Source organism: Chelonoidis abingdonii, chromosome 15 (genome assembly GCF_003597395.2).
Source record: "Chelonoidis abingdonii isolate Lonesome George chromosome 15, CheloAbing_2.0, whole genome shotgun sequence".
Taxonomy (NCBI): domain Eukaryota; kingdom Metazoa; phylum Chordata; order Testudines; family Testudinidae; genus Chelonoidis; species Chelonoidis abingdonii.
The window spans coordinates 22,036,304-22,057,304 of NC_133783.1; the positions used below are offsets into that span (position 1 = coordinate 22,036,304).

Sequence of the window (21,001 nt, forward strand, 5' to 3'; positions counted from 1 at the left end):
ACCGCTTGCTGCGGGGAGATCGGCCCGGCCGCTCAGCGGCGCCCGGGAAGCGAGCTCAGCCTCTTCTCTAGCGCGCGCCGCGCGGGGCCGGATCCGCCGCCGCGAATCCATGTCGCAGCTTGTACCTGCCCCGTGTCCTCTGCTCACAGCAAAGCCCACATAGGAGACCCTTTGTTTAGGAAGGGCTAGGCAGGGAAGATCAGTTTGGAGCGGCTGGCCTCGCCTTGCCATTGGCTGGGCCCTTTCTGGAGCTCTTTTTGCGAGAGGCATGCCCAGCACGTCCCCAGCGTTGGCAGGCAGGGGCTGCTGCTTTTAAACACCATGATAATAATACCCAAAAAGCAGCCTCAAGAAGTGCTACACTGTAGAGGGTTCCTCTGCAGAAGGAAGCAAGATGGCCACCTCGTGGGGTTTTGCTGTGAAGAATGCAGAGCCTAATTAAGGCAGACTTTCAGGGGGGAAAAGGGTCTTTTCTTTCCCTGCTACGTTTTTATAGCACAGCTTTTTGTTGTGGTTGCAGTGACTTTACAGTGTAAAGTCTCCATCAGTTCAAATGCTGCATATAAAGCATTATGGGTATTTACAGTATTACAGTTTTCTAATAAAATTGGGGATTTAATTTTTTAAGTTTAAACTTTATTCTGCAATTTGATATTTTTTTAGGTGCTAACTGAAAACAAAAGGCCTCAGAGGAGAAAGCAAAGAGTTTTAAAGGTAACCAATCATTGCTTTAATAATACTTCCCTCCTCTCCCCCCTCCCCAATTTAAACCGTATTTTATTGTCACTTGGAATAGGAAGTCAAAGGGTTAACTGCTGGACATCATTTCTTTCCAGATTTTCAGAGGATTAGCTCATTTTAAAAGCATAGAAGGTTTTCTTTTCTGTTTATATATTATGTACATATTTGAATCTTTCTGCACAAGTCTGTAGGCTACAAAGCTTACCTTCTTCCAATGTGTTGAAGATTAATTCAAATTTCATTTAGGCATAGCTTAATATTTATATACTGAGAGTAAGAGTTTGGTGATTTTTTTTCAGCATATAGGTTTGATGGGATCTGAAATTTAAATATTTAAAGTCAGAACTATATCATCACTAAAAAGTTATATAGAAATATTTACTCAGGAATTCTTTCCTTATTTTAAAACTACAAAATAGTTAAAGAAGATATTAAGAACTTGTGTACAGTAAATGAAAGGACCTTTAAATAAACATGCTATTTATTTTTTATCCTACAAAGTGCACTTAAGCGTGAGAATTTTATTATTTATCTAAACATTGTTTGACCATTCATATATTTTCAAAAGCTTTGGGACATGAGGAATTTGGTATAAGTACAATACAATAAAATGTAATTTTATAAATTTGGACGTTTTAAAATGAAAAATCCGCCTATTTCACTTATTGCATGATAAATGGTTCACAAGAAACTACACTTGTTTAAAGAAATTATAACTTATTCAGTAATACAACATTAAATAAAATGCTCAGATTAAGGAAAGAACAGAGTTTTTGAATTGTATTTGACTTGCAAATGTGTCTAACCTCAGGGATCTGTTTTAATGTGGAAGCAGTTGTGCATTTTAAAACACCTCTTGCATCTTTTATAACAGTAATTGTAGTGGTACAATAGCAGTAAAAGCACCACCTTCCATTCATTAAATGAATTAATCAATTATAGAACTAACATGTTTCATTAAATCATCATCATGTGTTAATTTTTCATTTTAATAATTGCTTTTTGTAGCACAACATATCAGAATTATAACTTGATTTCAATGTAGAAAATGGTGAAAAATGTTTGATTATAGTGTGAATTTTTTTCCTCTGTTGGTGACATTGATGTTTTTCCATAAATTAATTGTTGTTCATTCTATAATACTTAGTTGATATGACAAGTTACACCAATGTTGTCAAAGTGCAAAAAGAACAGAAATCTGGTCTCTGTCAGAGGCAGCTACATTGTATTGAATATCTGCCCAGGGTAGGGCTTCACAGTATGTTTAAGATTTTATCTCATGTCCATTTGTCATTGTCTGTGTCTGATTTGGTGACAGATTGCTGTAGAGCATGATGCTGTCTCTGTTGGCCCTTTTCTTTCTCACAGATTTATGTACAGTTTTTCATCCTTGATTTTTAATGGAACATCTTATTGATAATTTTGAGAAAATATTTTCATGCATACTATATCCTGTGTTGGGCTTTGGACTGGAAAGTGAATTTCTCTCTGGTTTTATACTGTACTTTGTGTCTTCTAGTTTTCACTACTAGTGCATGATTACTGAATCTGTATTTGGTAAGATTTGTTATTGGCTTATGTCAAGTAGTGTGTTTCTGGATGTGTTTTGTCATTCTTCTAAAAGTACTGGATGTTGTTTTTCACTATGTGTAATACGGAACTAGACTCCCTTTATATCAGAGGCAATAAACTTTCCAAAATGAAATATACATCATGTACAGTCTGAAACCTGATACTCTGGAATAGTAGTTTTTTCTGCTCCTCCTTTTTCAATTGATGATGGCATTTCAAATGCCATAAACATTTCTGCAGTAACATGTATTGAATTATAACACCGAGCTTTTATTTTAATGATTAATGGCAGATGTATGAATCCAGCAAGTGACACTTAAAATTAAATAATAATCTTCTAGCATTTTAAGGAGTTTGCTTGCAATGTGATTTTGACTGTAATAGTAATGTAAACGTCCTTTAAAGGAGAATTTGTAGCTTTCTTTGTTCTAAGGAAGAATGTGATAGTTTGTGTTTCTAATTTTTCTTAGTATGTCTACACTGCCCACGTTTCAGCATGGCCGCAGCAGCTCTGTGACATGGGCAGTGTAGACACGCTTTACTGCTGGGGGAGAGCTCTCCCAGCAAATTTAAAAAAAAAAAAACCACTCCAAAAGAGGGGTGGTAGCTTTATCGCCGAGAGTGCAGCTCCCAGCGAAAAACACTGTCTATGCTGGCGCTTTTCCACGCGAAAACTTTTCTCTCTCAGGTGTGTGTTTTTTTCACATTCCTGAATGACAAAAGTTTTAGCACTAACAGTGGCAGTGTAGACACAGCCTTAGATATTAATGAAAGGTAGTTCTTGTAAATGTATGTTTAAAGAAAATATGAATTAATCAATTACATATAACTTTCAGATACAAGTTGTTGGGACTACTACTTTTCTTAATAACAGTACCCTATCTGGTAGAAAACAAATGTCTCAAAATAGGAAAATATTTGCCTGCTGGAAATAGTTTGCACTGCTATAAGCATTAATTTCACATATGGTAATATTGTTAAACTACTGTAGATTTTGTTTACTTTGATGAATGTACTATTTTGTACCTTATTGCTACCATTTTGTTATCATATAAAGTAACTTCAAAATTTATTTTTCTGACACATTCTATTATTATTTTCATAATTGTACAGATGTGTGAATAAAAATCTAAACAATCTGACTGTAAATTCTAGGAAACAAACACTCATTGAAGGCAAAAGTAATGTGTGTTTGTGGGAATAGCTGTTTAATACCAAAGACAGAGTATTTACAATTTCACTTGCAAACATTACACGATGTCTTCCTACTGAAGCAAATACCTTTTGCATTTTGTTTCTGGTACATAAATGGAAAACATATGCAAGAAGACCCATTACTTGTTGCGGTACCTGGTACCTGTTGTTGAAAATGTAAATGAGTGCCTCAGATAAAAGGGTGAGAGAGTGGCTTTTTTTCATTTACCTATTTAATGGTATTTCTCACCCACTTTGTGTATAATGCACCCCATTTCACAGTGAGGAAATGTTTACAATCACACTTTATTAAAATGAAAGCACAGATCAGAAGAAACAAACATTGATTATGGCATCAGATTGTCAGAGAGAACTGCTATTATCAATACAGATAGAAGTGGAACGAACAGTCAGGAACCCATGCACAGGACAACAGCTGATGAAGAAGTACAATCCATGGTCTTGTCACTAGGTTTTACAATGCCAAGGTTATCTTTTGAATGGCTGCAGAAGTTTTCTACATTGATGGAGATAATAAAGGAAGAGCCTATGAGAGGGATCCAGAATTCATACAAGAGTCAACATTAATATAAACACTGCTAAGTGAGTATTACAACTGGATGCATGTACTTTGTGATTTTGGGGTTGTTCACATGTTTGTTTATAAACTTTCTAAGTATACTCCATGTGTGCCAGAAAAGGGAGATCCAGTGACTGCTGAATTCTGTAAAATCAGTTCAGTCTAAGCTAAACAAAAAGCAAGCAATGATTAAATACTTGGTACTTTTGGTTTATTTGTATCTAATACTATAAACATCACATTTCAATGAATGATGCAAATACATATTTTAACACACTTGTACAAAATGGCTCGTTCCTTCCCTATGCATGCATGCATAAGTTCCTGCATGTCTACATAGGACCAGTTTTCAAATATGAAGATGTCAAGGTTTCTATTAGCCTTGGTCACAGTGCAATTTTAGCTATGTTGCTTTAAGAAAACCCACATGATACACATTTCTGAGATATAAATGTTAACAGAAGACAAGAAGAGAAGCTGCTAATGAATGTGATCATGCTTTTAGTGATCTTGGATTGAACTAATCTTAAGCCATTTGTTCCAACTTGTGATATATGATATGTTTTTAATGAAGAACGTCTGCCAGAATGCAGAGCTGGAAGTAATTCATTTTTATTACTTTTTTTAAGATATCAACAACTTGATGGATGGAGCCCCACTATAATGGAATCTTACAGAGGAGGAAGATAGAATGATGCTACACATGTTGGATATAATACTATCCTGAAAATTACTATCTCACATTTTGTGTTTCTAAAGGGACACTCTCAACTTAAAATCTAGCCAATTAAAAAATATTAGTGAAATTTTCTACTATACCTGCCTTTAAACCTCTCGGCCAGTTTTTGTGGTTTTAAAAAGAGGAGTTTTGCTCTGTTTTTATTGTGTTTAATGGCACACAAATAAAAGGGAAAGACAATTGAGTATGTAAGTGAAGGAGCAAAACTAACAATATACAAAGTGTTTTAAAATGCACAAATTAAAGAAATGGGGAGAGGGAAACTTCCTCTAAGATCTTCCATTTATAGTAAACTAGTTGTTTGTAATAATAATAGGTAACACTTTCATACAGTGTGTTATTTTTAAGTTGATGGTGTTCTATAATTTTATGGGTTAATTTTTCCCCTCCCTTTATGGTGGTGCTACTCAGTTGAAGCTAGTGGGATTGTACTGGTGTAACTCAGGCCCTGATCCTGCTAACAGTTATGCATGTGAGTAATTTTACATCTATGAACAGCCCAACTGAACCACAAACACAGATCCTTTCACCTGTGTAGTGTCCTGTTGACTTAAGTATTGTTTTGTAAGAATACGGAAGTCCACAATATTAGGTCATATTGGAGGGTTAGAGCTGTAAATATTGCATGATTTTAGAAGAATAAACATTCTGAAAGATACTTCTAACATTTGATAGAAAATGTTGTCATGATTCTGAAATGGAGTTTGACTTTGGCTTACTTTTTATTTAATAATAAATTTGCTGAAAGGAAACTTACAAGAAGTACATGTCCAGGCATGGGGAAAGGTTAACGCTTAATTCGCAATTCATGTATCATTAGAAATTCTTAATGAACTTAGGTTACAAAATAAAGTTAAACTTTTTAACTCAAATAACTATATTGTTGTCTGCACTCATTATTGAATGTTCAGTAAAAATGATTGATTCTCTTTTACTTAGCTTGTAAAATTTATGTATTAAGTTTCCCGAAACAGAAGAGCATTTAAAATTTCTTTCCAAATTTCAAAAGTGAGGTGTAAATTTGTATATATCTTTAAATCCATAAACACAAGCTTATCCATTAAAAATAGATAAGCTTCTGAAAATTATTTTTGGCATTTATTAATCTTTTAAACTAATATTATTGTGTTGACTAAGAAGGCCACTTATTGCCTTCACTAGCTGACCTGGGATGCAGTCAAAGGCAGAACTCCCATTTACTTCGGTGGGACCAGATTTCATGTCTGGTGTTTGTTTTAATCCTTAAATATTGTATGGAATTAGTGTATTCAGTGATAAAATATACCAAAGATTTGATCCTGCAGTTATTACTCAGGCAAAGTTTCCATTACTTCATTAAGATTCTTGCCTGTGTCAAGGCTTCAGAATTTAAATCAATCACTTATGCAGGATATTTAACCCATACAGAGAGGCTTTTACTAAGTAAATTCTTTTTTCATAGGACTGGAAGGGATCTTGAGAGGTCATCTAGTCCAGGCTCCTGCACTCATGGCAGGACTAAGTATTATCTAGACCCTCTCTGACAGGTGTTTGTCTAACCTGCTCTTAAAAATCGGCAATGTTGGAGATTCCACCACTTCCTTAGGCAATTTATTCCAGTGCTTAATCACCCTGACAGGAAGTTTTTCCTGATGTCCAACCTAAACCTCCCTTGCTTCAATTTAAGCCCATTGCTTCTTGTCCTATCCTCAGAGATTAAGAAGAACAAATTTTCTTCCTTCTCCTTGTAACAACCTTTTATGTACTTGAAAATTGTTATCATGTCCCCTCTCAGTCTTCTTTTTTCCAGACTAAACAAACCTAATTTTTTCATAGGTCATGTTTTCTAGACCTTTAATCATTTTTTGTTGTTCATCTCTGGACTTTCTCCAGTTTATCCACATCTTTCCTGAAATTTGGGGCCCAGAACTGGACACAATACCCCAGTTGAGGTCTAATCAGCGCAGAGTAGAGCAGAAGAATTACTTCTCATGTCTTGTGAACAACATTCCTGGTAATACATCCCAAAATGATGTTTGCTTTTTTTTTGCAACAGCATTACACAGTTAACTCAAATTTCACTTGTGGTCCACTATGATCCCCTGCTTCCTTTCCACAGTATTGCTTCCAAGGCAGTCATTTCCCATTTTGTAATATACAAATCCATAGAAGTATCTCAGAGCAAAATACAATAAATATTAAAGTACTGTGTATGGTAGAGCTAAAGAAATTAAGTGGAATCATTTTTTATTAGCTTTAACAGCCCAGGCTTAAAAACTATTCACCCATCCTTGCCATCATGATTCAACATTTTTTTGGGAAAAAAAATTAAATGATCGAATTTTCAGTGCTAGTTCAGTGGTCAGTAGCCTGTGTCACATCATGAATAGCTGATTATGAACAAATATACATATTGCTGTTTCATTTCTGGTGTCTGTCTTGTTATATTTAATCAACTGTCCAGTTAAACATGTTCCAAAATTTAGTTTTTGTAAAATAAAATTTCCAAGGAACCTATGACTAAAAGAAAAGTTTCTATAAATCCAAAAAAGTGTATTTTTTATTCAAATAAGCATTGTCCTGCACTCTTGCAGCCTGAGCTTTACAGCATTGTTCTTGTGCATAAGAACATTAAGAGTGAAACTTGTTAAAAAGAAAAGTGAAAGTCCCAGCAGAGTGCAATAGAAAATGGAAACAGCATGAAGAGTGTGCTAGCTGCTTTAGAGCTATAAAAGAATACACAGTCCATATTTCAAAGATCTTTCAATCTGAATAGACAAAATATAGATAAGAGATGTTGGGAAGTGCTGCAACACACAAGGTAGGTGATTGGTGACACACACCTTGTCAGTCCTGTGACTTTTTTTCATGTAAAGTATCTGTAGTCAAACTTTTAATATATCTGTCACTGACTTGTGTGTTCCTTACTGAAACTGTAACAATGCCCTCATTTTAACCTTTTAAAAACAAGACTAGAGCATTGCTATAAACAGAAATTGTTCAGGCCTGGAAAAGAGTGTGTATTTGAGATCTCTCTTTTTTTATGACATAAAACAAGTTCTCTCAAGTCAGCAGATAAACATGCCTAATATGTATTGTCTATGACTGAAGTAGATTGGAGCTAAGTACATTATTGGAGTGCAACAAGTAATAAATAATAAAATTAGTGGCAGAACAGAAAAGCAAAAAGTAATGTAACCAGATTCAAAAGTATTTGTATTAAGGAACTAGATGGCTCACTGTTTTGATAATAGAAGGTAGAATAGTTACTTCTGAGTCACCAGTTCAGATCTAAGATGTACTGATAGTGAATGAAAATTGTTTCTACCTGTTGCCAGTTTGGTGTACTAGAACTATATAAAGTGAATTGTGGCTTCTGTCTCTAGTGAGCACAGATCCACAATACGCTGACTGTCCTACCTAATGACATGCTTTTTACTATTCTCAGTAGACAAGACAGTGTATTCATATGCTGTTGTGATGGACACTGTATAAATATGTAGACAGAGCAACTAGTTTGAATAGATGGATACAGAGACTGAACTTCTCTTGCCTCTAGAGGTAATCACTCCAAATTTGAGTTAAAGAATATTAGGAGGGTAATGTGAGGAAATGCACATTGCTACTGATCATAGCATATTTCTTTTATGGATTAACAGAGCACTACATTTTCCGGTGTCATCAGCATCACTTTTATTTCACTACGTTTCAGTTTAGAAAACAAATGCTAAAATGTATTTAAATAAAAATTAGTAAGAAGAAGACAAAATACTAGGTTGAATTAGCATCTCTTAGAGTAGAAATACAATTCTGTGCTCAGTTTCTCTTTTGTCCTTGCCCTGAGGTGTGTGTTGGGTGACTGTTGGGGGAGGAGCACAATCCTTTGCTGTTTGAAATTCTATCCTGTCTTCCTGAGGCTTCTCTAACCTGGCAGAGAAGTCACCTATCTACTTAGTGTAGCAATGGGTCTGATGGAAATAATTTTAAAGCTCAGTGCATATTTTAAATTCATAATCAAATACAAGTTTTCTCCTTACTACAGTTGCCTTTGAGGGTGCAAATTTAGAGTCTCGAGAGCCAAAAATGGCTCCAAACTACAGCATAGATACTACTGATACATACCATCATTTAGGAACTGATCCTATATACCTTATTCATGTGTGTAATCTCACTGAAGTTATTAAGCAAGAAGTGTAGCAGATCAGGCTCTTGAGGCCTGATTGTGAGAGGTCCTGAGCACACCAAATCCCCATTGTTTTTAATGTGAGTTGTGGGTGCTCAGCACCTTTTGGGATCAGGCCTTTAGAGAGAGAATTAGGAGCTATAGGTGAAGAAAAAAGATTGGTTCTCTTATTCTGTCTTTCTGAATCTGGATCATGCACAAGGAAATAGTTCCAAATAGTGAAAGAAGCTGTGAAGAAAGATCTTCCTCTCTTGGAGAGACAAGCTGGGGAAAGATGCTTGCTATTTGTGGAGCACAGATAAGGGTATAGATAAAATGGAGATGAGATTGGAAAGGGGGAGGGAGGTAATAGCTACAGAGAATTTGTGCTGGATTTTTTTAATGGACAGGAAGCTAGTGAAGATTTCTGGGGATCGGCTGATGTGTTCCAAATACAAGTATGGATGGGATGAAACTATATTTTGAGCAAACCTGGAGCTTAGGGGAGTTGAAGGCCATAAAGAAAGAATTACTGGAATAAGAAGGGGAGGGATCAGTGAAAGTTTTGGCAGAGGGGCAGTCTAATGTCAGGTCTGGGAAATGTTCTGAAGGTGAGCTCAAGTGAATTTACTGACCCCAAAGACACAGGAAGCAAACTAGTTTGATGACAAACCAAACATTTAGGACCTGACAGCAGAGATGAATATGAATTTTGTGTGGAAGGAGCTCAAGTAGAATCAATGTTATATATGAATACTTACTGGTACCTTTTTAAAATATTCAGATCAATATTAATAAGAGGAGAGCCATTCTGAATGGTGTTTCCATTCCAAACAATATGTGAAGTGACATTGCTTTAAAAGTTCTGTTCCACCAGATCTGTTGTCATTCCACTCATTCCTGGATAGATAACTGGTTTGCTAAGAGGAGGCAAAGAGTATTGGAAACTTCAAAGATAGAAAGAGTTTGCTAATAGTGTGATGTGAGGTTGCTTTTGACATTTCTGTTTTTCATAATATGGAAGGAAAAAATAAAATGTTACATTTGTAAATCAGGAATTAACCTTTTTCTCAGGTACTGGGTGATCTCATTTATTATCTTTAAAAGCAGCCAATACCAATGTTTTGTCCATTTTGGCTTTCTCCTGAGTCTAAATTTCTTTTATTTTCAACATTAGTCCTTACTGGAAATGCTCCATTTCAAAATCCAGTATTTCCTCCTAGTCTTCAAATCTGCCATGAGTTGCTTTCTCTACCTCTTTCTTTTTTACAGTCTGTTCTCAGCACCCATTAAGCAGAAAATACAGTGACCAAAGATTTAAGCAGAGGGGAGTGGTAAACTGAGAGATCATTTGCATGAACTCTTTGTCTCCCAACTGAAGTTACAACGTTGACCTAAAGAGGTTGGGAGCCATGGTTTTTGTTTTTTAAATATGGTCCTGCATTAGGGGACCTTTTTGCTGAACAGATTTGCCAGTATCCATAACCTTTTGGGTGTTGCATGTCCTAAAATGCTTTGGATGTTTTTTTCTGGTAGACTGAGTCCCAGATGCAGGATAGGAGAACTTTAAAAAAGGCGAGATCTGGAATTGGAATATAGTTGGAGTGTTAGTTCGCTGTTTGAACTGGAAGGGGGAGGGAAAGAACTAATAGTGTGACTCCTTTCCTTGACTAGCACAGGTTTTGCTCCATAGATCACAGATGAGGTACACAGAACTCAATTTTGAAAAAGTAAAATGAATTGTCCTTGCAGGTTTCAAGGGTAGAGTGAGCACATTTATCAACAGTGTGGGGATGAAACTAAGGAATTGCCTCCATTTCCGCATCCTCAGTTGCCTAACCGCTCCTCCATACCTAACTTGAGTTCTGGTCCCAGCTGTCACTGGTCTGAGACCTGGGGTGCTACTTCCTGGCTTCCTTGTGTGCCAGCTGGGGCATTTCAAATTCTGATCTTGTGTTCCAGGTCCAATTTGCGTTGTTCCAACATGCGCAGAAGCAAACGGTGAGGTGGGCAGAGGGCATACAGAGGCATTTGCGTCCCAAGTTCATCATGAATGTCAGGGGCTGCTGCAGGTCATTGCATGGAAAGGTGGGGTTGCAGTGGGCAGTGATTTGGAAGCTAGAGGTTGTAGGCCTCATTCTTCCCTCATTAATAACTTTGCACTGATGTGTCCAATCACTCAAATGGGTTTTCCCTTGATTTACTCTGATACAAGTGAGAGGCAAATCAGACATAGAAGCCGGTGTGGGTGTGTCTACACAACACACTAAATCTGAGTCTGCATGATGCAGGCTTGCATATTCAGTGTTTCCAAGCCCACACTTGAGCATCCATACTTCACTGGAAACCTGGGCTCCACAGCCATGCTGGTGCATCCATACTGCACTACACAGATCCAAGTCAGAACTTGAGTGTATACTGCTATATCCCAGGATTCCTAGGGCCTTCTCCTGCTGATGCTGCTCTAGGGTTTGGTTCATAGTGGGTTGTGGGAGAACTTGTGTGTCTGTCCCATGGGAGTTGGCCAGAAGTATTTTAGGTGATTTTAGCCTGCGAACACATCCAGCCTAGCCATTTTGTGTTTGCACACTACCAGCAGCTGGAACCATCATCATAGATCCCGATGTGGTGGAAGAACTCCTCCACCTTATGCTGTCACTCCTATTTCAAGTATCTGCAAGACACTGTGGGACATTTTGGTGACAATTTTTGAACTGCTGAAGGCACCTCAGCGGATATTGACATGCCAGCTGCGATGCTGATGCTGCTCATGACAGTTGTCGTAGTCACAGCTTTCCCCCATGTAGACCAGTGCTTCGGGAACTAGGCTACAACCACAGATTGGTGGGACTACATCATCATGAGGACCAGGGATGACCAACAGTGGGTTCTGAACTTTTGCATTAAGGAGAACATGTTCCTGGAGGTTTATGTTTAGTTAACCCTTACCCTCCAGTGTGATCATCCACGTGAAGAAGGCCATGGCGGTCCAAAAGTGGGTTGCTATAGCCATCTGGAAGCTGGCTACCCCAAACTGCTTCAGCTCTGTGGCTAACCAGTTTGGAGTTGGCAAATCAACTTTGGGTGGTGGTGTGGCACCCCCTGAATTGTCCAAGGGCTGCATAGTCTGCAGGACACAATAGCATGGAGGGGACTCAGGGCATGGGGCTGGAGCAAGAGCTAATGGTGCCAGTGGAGCCTGCACTCTGGTAGCCATAAGCACAAGTAATCGCTTGAACAGCTCCTTCTGCTGCACTCTCAACCTGAGGTCATGCTCCATGAATCTGTCCACCAATCTCTCCTACCTCTGTGCAGCCTCTCTCTCTCTCTCTCTCTCTCTCTCTCTCTCTGCCCTTTTTGCATCTTTATTCTTTTGATGCTCCATTTGGTCCTTTTGGAACTCTCTAGACAAAACTAATTGGCACATAATCTCCTCCATCAGCTCATCCTGGACTCTCTTTCTCCTCGCCCGCAATGGGTGGGTCTGCTCCCCCAGATTGCTGGTGTTGTGTGTCTGCCCTGCGGATGTGAAAGGGCCTTGAAAGAAAAGAGAGAGACCGTGTTATTGTCTGACCATGATAAAAAATTACATTTTCCACTCTATTAAAGAGGCTGCTTTAATACAGGTTTTAAGGATGATACATTTTATCAATGGGCTTTATTTTATTCACACAAAAACCATTGGCTACTTCACACATCAGTTGGAGTAGCAAAGAAATTCATCACACATCATGACAAGATACACATGCAAAATTAAATTTAAATTATTTGTACATCCCCTTCATTTTTTCCAGGGATGGAGAGGAATTATGAATCGTCTAATCACTAGCTATGGTTTTTCAGTCATTTTAGGCAGGACTGACTGATAGTCAGGAGGTTGCTGATGGAAGCATGAACTTATGTTTCAGGTCAGTGGAGGACAGCTATCCATGTATGAGAAGGAGATATTTGGGCATCTAGTGGCTGACCAGCACATCTCATAATGGAGGGGGCTTGTGAGTTAGAGGTAGCCCTAGTACATGTGGATTATCCTGGATCATAATCAACTATCTGGAGTTCTTACTCTGTGAGAAGTTCACTTTCATCACCAGTCAGCAATGGTGAAACATCGTGGTAAAGTCAACAAGGTGCTGATTTAACATGGAGTTGCAGGAGAATCTCTTTACAAGTACCGTGTGTCTGTACAGAGACAGACTGCCTCCCTCTGCTGTAATTTGGACTCTAATATTAAAGCAAGCAATGGATGAAATACACACTCTGATTGTATTTCTAATTGAGCAGGCCGCGTGGAAATTAAGGTTGAAATGTTGAGCAGCTGCATTTGAACTAGGAGGTTGCTTGTTCTTGGGAAGCGAGTGGGAAGTGTTGGGATTGAAGGATTGGGAAGCGCAGCCCCAGGGGATTGTGGGATAGTGTTGGCAGACTCTACAGACCCGAGCCTGGCAATCTAGACTTGTTTTGCATCCATACTGCAAGATGCCTGGGTATTGTCCTAGATCACAGCAAGACTTGGGCTGTGACCCACCCTCCCAGCAAGGTCTGCAGACCTGAGTCCAAAGAAGTTCCTGACTTGAGTCTTTTCTGTGGGTGGCAGGGAGCTTGGGCTTAAACCTGAATCAGAGCCTGATCTTATGTGCTACGTAGACATACTCTGAATGTGTGAACCTCTTGCCGACCCTTTCTTGCTCTATTTCTGTGAGGGAGGGAGAAAATAGGAGCAGACTGTTGTTTTCCAAATCTCCTATTTGTTTAAGACTCAAGTTTCTTTGAGAATCCTTTCCAGGTGGGGGTAAGAGTACTAAGTACTGCAAATATAAACTCCGTCAGCTAGAGCAAACTTTCCAGTTGGAGCTGTAGAGTCCATTGTGAGTAGGTGGAAGAGGAGCTCTGAGCTCTTATCTTTTGTTCTACTTAAAAGAGCGTAAAGAGAGGTGATTGGAGGAGGACAGTTGATCTATTTATTTACTTTGGTTGAATGTACCTTCTTTTATATATTTGAATAGGCAATGGTGGATACTTCTGAAATCCTGGAGGACGGGAAGATCATGAGTGAGGGCATCCCCTTTTGTCCCCCCAGTGAAAAACACCATCATTCCAACCCCTTCAGCAACTTATCTCATCTGTGTATCACCAATCTGATCATCATCTTCTGCTTCCAAAGGCCCCCTCCACTCCCAGGACAAGTCTTCCCCCACACTCACAAACTGACCTTTGCCTCTGCTAAAACACTTCCACAACTCCTCTGAGTGGTATTCAGAAATATTCCCAAATGATTAGGGTAAGGGGATATAGAACCTCAGTAATTTTTAGAAATATCTTTTATTTTAATATCGTCTAAAGTTGGAAGGGGCGTCACTAGCTTATTCTTTTGATGCTGTGCCAGTATAACCTATCCTCGTCTTGAGGGGCAGAACATTTTGCATCTGAATTTTTTTAATGTATTGTCATAGGACGCAATTCAATATATTAGCAAAGAAGTGGATAGATAAACCAGTGTACACAGCAGCAAGCATGCAGTTTATTACAAGATATAAAAGTTTCAGATATTGCCGTAGTGCAGTACAGTTACTTAAAACTGCCAGGGAGGTCCATATTGAGACACAGAGCATCAGCCAGTAGGTGGGCCCATGAATCAACTGTTGTTCTATATTTAATTGCAGTCTGCCAGCAAATCCTGTACAAGCCTCCATCATTGGCAGCAATGTGCAGCACACTGTCAGCGTAGAGAGTTATCCCTCAGATACCACCAGCTCTGTGCCAATCTGAATGGACTTGCAGGGGAAACTGTGTATTCTCAAATACTGTGGCAGTAGGTACAGCTAGAATACTGGATGAAGAGAAGTCTTGTGCACAGTTGTTCAGCTCCCACACACACTTCAGTTCCCTGTGTATGGACACAATGTGCAAGGGAACAATTGCACACTCAAGTCATTGCTGTCGTTCACGGGGGCTAAGAGTTTGTAGCATTCCTATGAATATCAGACTGGTGCCTGCATTGCGGCTCCATTGTGCAACACCTGGGCAGAACCCTATGCATCCAGTGAAGGGGAAGGATCTTATAATTTCTTGTTATATAATTCCTCTGGAGTGGCTGATCCCATTAACCGCTCTTGCTGGGATTTGGGTCTGTGTGTTATTTTGTATTCCAGGTCATAGAAGTAATTGTTCTGGGCTACATCTGGTTATCACAGTACCTCATGGTACTGTATGTAGGGAACAAAAGGGTTGAAACCAGGATACCAAGGACCATCTTTTACTACATATCAACCAAGAGCGTTTGGTTCTGCATAGAGTTTGGAGATGACCCTGGACTCCTGTAGTGGATGTTGGTCCATTCTTTGTCACAATATGTAAGCAGAATAAGTGAGGAGTTGTACTAATGGGAAGATGCACAGGCATTTTCTCCTGCATATTTCTGTACTAAAATGAGCTTATTAGCTGAAAAACAGTATTTAACACTATGTAACTGTGAACTAATCTCTGCACCAGTATGAGAAAATTCTTCCTTCAGGGTGTCAGGCACTCATTATTTTTGTAATATAACTTGTTTAGTGTCAAGAAAAAGGTATAGTCTCTGTCCAAGCTGTCTTGGTATGTTCAGAACATGGTCACTCTTGTTTTAAGAAAAAAGTCACCATTAAATTCTGACCCTTATCAGAAACTTTGTTTCCGATTGGCTTTTCATCCATGCAAGGAGCATTAGCAGATGCCTCTGAAGGAATGGATCAGATTTAATATCTGATACAAGTTAAATATTCAAGCAATTCTCACAACAGATTCAGCTCCCCCCAGTTTTCTCCTTTTCACCCCACACTGTATAGTTTTAGACTGAATATAATTTCTTAGCACTTCACATTTTCCAGACAGAGCAGTATTCACCTTAATGAGGGGGAGGTGAAACAACTTTTATGGACTCCACTTCATTCTTTAGTCCCTCATTGAAATTACTCACAGTTTTGTTAATTTTTTTAATCAGATGAGTCTTGTGCTTGAAATCCTGGCTTTTGGAGGCACCATTACTTGCAAGTTTTGCTCCATGGCTGTACAGCTTTCAAGTTTTACAACATAGCTCTCAAGATATATTACCTTCAGGTGGTTCAGTTTTGGCAGAGGCTTTTCTTGGACTGTACTTGGTCTGCCAGACCTAGACCCGAGAAAATAAAGTGAAACTTGCTCTGCTAAGTCCTCTGTGAATATTTCTTTTTATAGTGGGACATAGCAAGCTGTAGAACTCGTTTCTAAGGGATGTTGTGAAGACCAAAACTATAACTGGATTAAAAAAAGAACTAGATTAGTTCATGGAGGATAGGTCCATCAATGGCTATGAGTAATATGGTCACAGATGCAACCCCATACTCTGGGTGTCCCTAAGTCTCTGACTGCCACATGCTGGGACTGGACGATGGGGTGGATGGGTCACTTGATAATGTCCTGTTCTGTTCATTCCCTTTGAAACATCTGGCATTGGCCACTGTCGGATACTGCACTAGATGGGCTATTGTTCTGACCCGATATGACAGTTCTTATGTTCATATAGCAAGCAAAGAAAAAACAACCTTAATTATTAAACAAGAATAGCCACTAGAAATTCTGATCACAAGAACACAAATCTGTTGTATTTTGTGACTCTGTGTTAATATCTTTGTACAAGTAAAAGAGAAAAAAAATCTAGTCAAATGGTACAGAATATGTTCCAATAAAAATTATCAAATGTCATGATAATTCCAGTTCTTATATGGAAAAATGAGATGTAGACCAAACCATGCCAATGACATGATTCATCACGATCTTTTTTCTGCTCAGTGCATATGGATAACTTCCAAAAATGTTAGTGGAAATTATGGAGTACAGGAAATAGTTTGATTTTTAGAATAAAGCCCTTTATTACTGAGGTGACTGGGGCTTTGCACAGGCACAGCAGTGCACCTGCGCACACTTTAGTCACTTACAGGATTGGGGCCTGTGTGACTCTCCAGACGATTTTCAAGCCCAGCAATAATACTAGGTTTGCTAAAGAACAAAATGATTGAGTGTACTGCAACAAAAGAATTAAAGGTCTGCTCTGAAGAATCATGTAGTTCACATGCTGTGAAGGCAGGGGGCTGGACTCAATGACCTTTCGGGGTCTCTTCCAGTTCTATGAGAAAGGTATATCTCTATCTATTTTGTGGGAGGGATAGCTCAGTGGTTTGCTCATTGGCCTGCTAAACCCAGGGGTGTAAGTTCAATCCTTGAGGGGGCCATTTAGGGAACTGGGGTAAAAATCTGAGGATTGGTCCTGCTTTGACCAAAGGGTTGGGCTAGATGACCTCCTGAAGTCCCTTCTAACCCCAGTATTCTATGTCAATGGCCCTTGTGTGTTGAAAGTGCCAGCTGGTAGGTAAACCAATCTCTGGGAATAAAAGCAAATTGGTACATTGTCCTGTTCTTTTTTCTATGCAACTCTCTGATTCTTCAAAATATGCCTCTCAGTCTGGCAATGCCCAAAATGCAAGTGAGTGACAATGATCCAGAATGCAAGGAATATAAATTTATTCATGCTGGAATCTTAAATAATTGTGGGGATTCATTCCTTTAACGTAAAGAATTCTTCCTTTTACCTCAGTTTCATAATTCTTTGTTTCTAAAGGCAAAAGTGAGAGGACACCAATTTTGTTTAGAACATGGGCAACTTTGGAACTGATCTGAGGGATGTGCTCAAAATGACCGGCAACAGAGGCTATGTCTTCACTACCCGCCGTATCGGTGGGTAGCAATCGATTGCTCGGGGATCGATATCACGTCTCATCTAGGCGCGATATATCGATCCCAGAACGTGCTTATATCGATTCCGGAACTCCACCAATCTGAACGGAGTTGCGGAATCGACAGGGGGAGCCGCGGACATCGATCCCGCACCGTGAGGACGGTGAGTAATTCGATCTTAGATACTTCGAGTATAACGTAGCTGAAGTTGCGTATCTAAGATCGATTTTCCCCCGTAATGTAGACCAGCCTTGAGGGATATACTTCAGAATCCCTTTGTCTCCTGTCATAGAGAGACAATGGCTGTGGCATGGGATAAAGCGTTAAAGAGTAGGGATAGTTTTTCTGTTGACTTCCGGGGGACCACGGTTTCACCCAGGCCTCCTATTCAGCATGCCCAGTTACTTGGACTAAGGTAATTGCCTCAGTGTAAGGGCAACCGCTTTCTCTGAGCCTGATTTGCTCTGCTTCACACAGGCCCTTGATCAGTTGTGAACCATCTTTTTCAGTTTAATTATTGTGTAGACATTATTCTCTTGTTAGATATTCTGTATCAACTGGCATAATATAGTTTATAGTGCCTTTTTGCCTTCCGTAACAAGGGTCTTTGTACCTATGACAAACTTTCTGTTGAACAGAAAGTACAGTTGCACCTTTCAGTTCACCTTCTTATAAAATGAAATTAAATTAAAAAAAGTCTTAGTTTAAATGCAGCTTCTGGTTCAGATAGATGGTTTAGAGAGGTGCAGCTTACAAGAACATAGGTAAATATCTCAGTTTAATGAAATTTGTTAAATAAGGTCTCATATTTTCATAACCTGGTTTCCCTAGATTTTGGTTTACTACATAGTTGCTGAATAATCTGTTTTCACAACCATGACCCAACAGGTCTCGTGATGCCTCTGATAAAATCGATGGTGTTATCTATGTGTACTTTAGGCTCCCCGCTTTCTTATCTTATTTTGTTTATCAAAGAGAAAACAGTTTTAAAGTGAACACCAAGCTCCATCTGGTGTCTGAGCTGTAAGTTGAGTTTTGAATGGTGGATTTCTGGAAGCATTGCCTGCTGGGGTGGTTTGATATAAATCAAAATGATTTAAATGACTGAAAGGAAACCTTGATTTAAATAATGGATGTTAATCCTCTTTTGCATTTGTACTTTTTTAGTTATTTTCCTAAAGAAAGGTTCGTTCTTATTGCTTGATATAACCATTAAAATATGTTGATCTGTAGTTAAATATAGGCTTTAAACTAAATTTGGTGTTTCTTTTTGCTAACCAGGAGATATACTATATGCACATGTAGTTAAGAAATCATATTGCTTAATATAATTATTCAAGAGTCTTAAATTTTACTTTTTTCATGTTATGAAATAGAGAATGACCCCTATTTTTCTTACTGGACAATCATTTTTTATTCAGGATTTGTGTCACTCTGCATTTGGATAGACAGTAGAATTCAATAAACATGCACAAAAACAGCATTTTAAAATAGTTTATATGATTTAAATAAAACTACCTTAAATATGCTAGATATTTAAGAAAAAAAGCGTATTAAAACATGTTTTGCATTTACAACTAATTGATTTATTAAGCAGATAAAATATTAATTGTATGTAGTGAATTGACAGTTTGTTTCTGGTCACGATTGGCCAGACTTTCAAAAGTATGTAGATGCTGACAGGTGCCTAGTGGGATTTTCTGAAGTGCCAAAGCAGGTTAGGTGTTTAACAGCTATTGAGATCAATGGGAGCTAGTTAGGTGCTTAACCTACTTAGGTGTTTTCAGAATCTGGCTAGGAATTGCTTCTTTAGATGCCTAAATATCTTTGAAAATCTGGTCTCGTGTCCTTTACATTTTTTAAATTAGTAGATCTGATTCTCTACCATTGTTTTTTTATTTATAGACCGGAAAACAAAAACAAGCTTTCCTGCTTTTTCAATTCCCAGATTGAATAATTCAATTCCACATTGAATAAAATGAAGAAAATATTGTCTCTGCATCTGGTTGCTAAACTCACACCAAAAGTAATTAATGCAAAAGCTTTTCTGCACAGAAACAGGAAGTGTTTCTGAATATTGTAAAGTCTGAAAATACTACAGATACATGCTTAATGCAGTACCTGAAATTGACATATTTATAACATGAGTTGACCCCAAAGTTAAAAATGTTTTTCTCCTGAGTCTCTATATAATTAAAAATGCAACATTCTTTAACTTTATTAAAATTTGAGGAGAGCATATTGATGTAGGTTTTTTTTAAAAAAAGTTAAATGATTTTAACGGATTGTAGAAAGTTTAGGCCTTAACATAGGTTGTCATAATTTCAAGTTTAATTTTAAATGGGTTTATTTTTAAAAATAAAAATGTATTTCATGTCAATAAAAAATTCAATTAAAATTAATAGTCAATTTCTTAATTAAAAAAGAAACCAAAACATCAATTTTTATTCGCCCAAATGGCCTGCTTTAATGTTTTCTTAAATTACATAGATCCTTCCTTCATAAAGTGATAGCTTATATGATGCACGTTATTAGCATTCTTCCCAATATGAAATGTTCCAACTCCGTCTAGTCACCTGACGTGGTTCTGGTAATATATGTATAGTCCCAGTGAAGATGAAGAACACATTTCACTTAAAAAATTATTAGAATATTGAAGTTAAAATGGAAAAATAAAAACATTTGCTCAGTTACATCAGAGAATGTTCAGTGGTCAGAAAGTGCTCTGCTGAGATACAATGCAAACATTCACTTGAGCCATGTGTATGTGCTAATTTTCCACTTGTCATCAGGCGATCCCTATCAATTTGCCACACAAAAGAAACTTCACAGTGCTCTGTTCCATTAAATATGGTAAAATTCACTCCTGTGCAGAGGGTCTTCACAAGGCCTTACATTTAAGTCTTGCCTAAACTCTGTGGTAAGGCTTAAAAAGAACTTAAGTGGTGTGTAGAGTTTTATCACAAGCCTTCAGGGATTTGCATGTGCTCAGATCCCCACCCATCTCCCCTGCTTTGAAAATGTTATTAATGTAGACTTTTTATATTGTCCTCAGGCAGACCTCAAAGTTGAAGCAGTATTTAGCTGAATGCTGCGAGTTCAGAGCTCTCTTAGAGCTTTCCATCCAAATCCTGCTGTCAGTTGCAACACTGAGAGTTGGGGTAGAATCTGTCCATTGTTTCAAGCTCTCTGAAGTTTCAGGAAGACAGTTGTGTATTGTGACATGTTTGTGTCACATCTGGAAGGTTTTATTCACAGTGATTAGGACTAGAAACTTTTTATTTTAAAT

General features: G+C 38.2%; 1 protein-coding gene across 5 annotated transcripts in view; it reads left to right on the forward strand.

Annotated features, from left to right (window-relative positions):
* TET1 (tet methylcytosine dioxygenase 1) overlaps positions 1-21,001 on the forward strand; it is a 146,133-nt gene that overhangs the window by 23,470 nt on the left and 101,662 nt on the right. For 3 of the 5 annotated variants that reach the window (XM_032795239.2, XM_032795241.2, XM_032795243.2), the window contains exon 3: positions 664-714. The exons of 1 other annotated variant lie outside the window; for it this stretch is intronic. In XM_032795239.2, coding sequence (XP_032651130.1) covers positions 664-714 — 51 coding nt within the window. Of the gene's footprint in view, positions 1-438; positions 577-663; positions 715-21,001 lie in introns of those variants that run through there. One more of the 5 variants, XM_075072607.1, reaches the window with a different exon arrangement.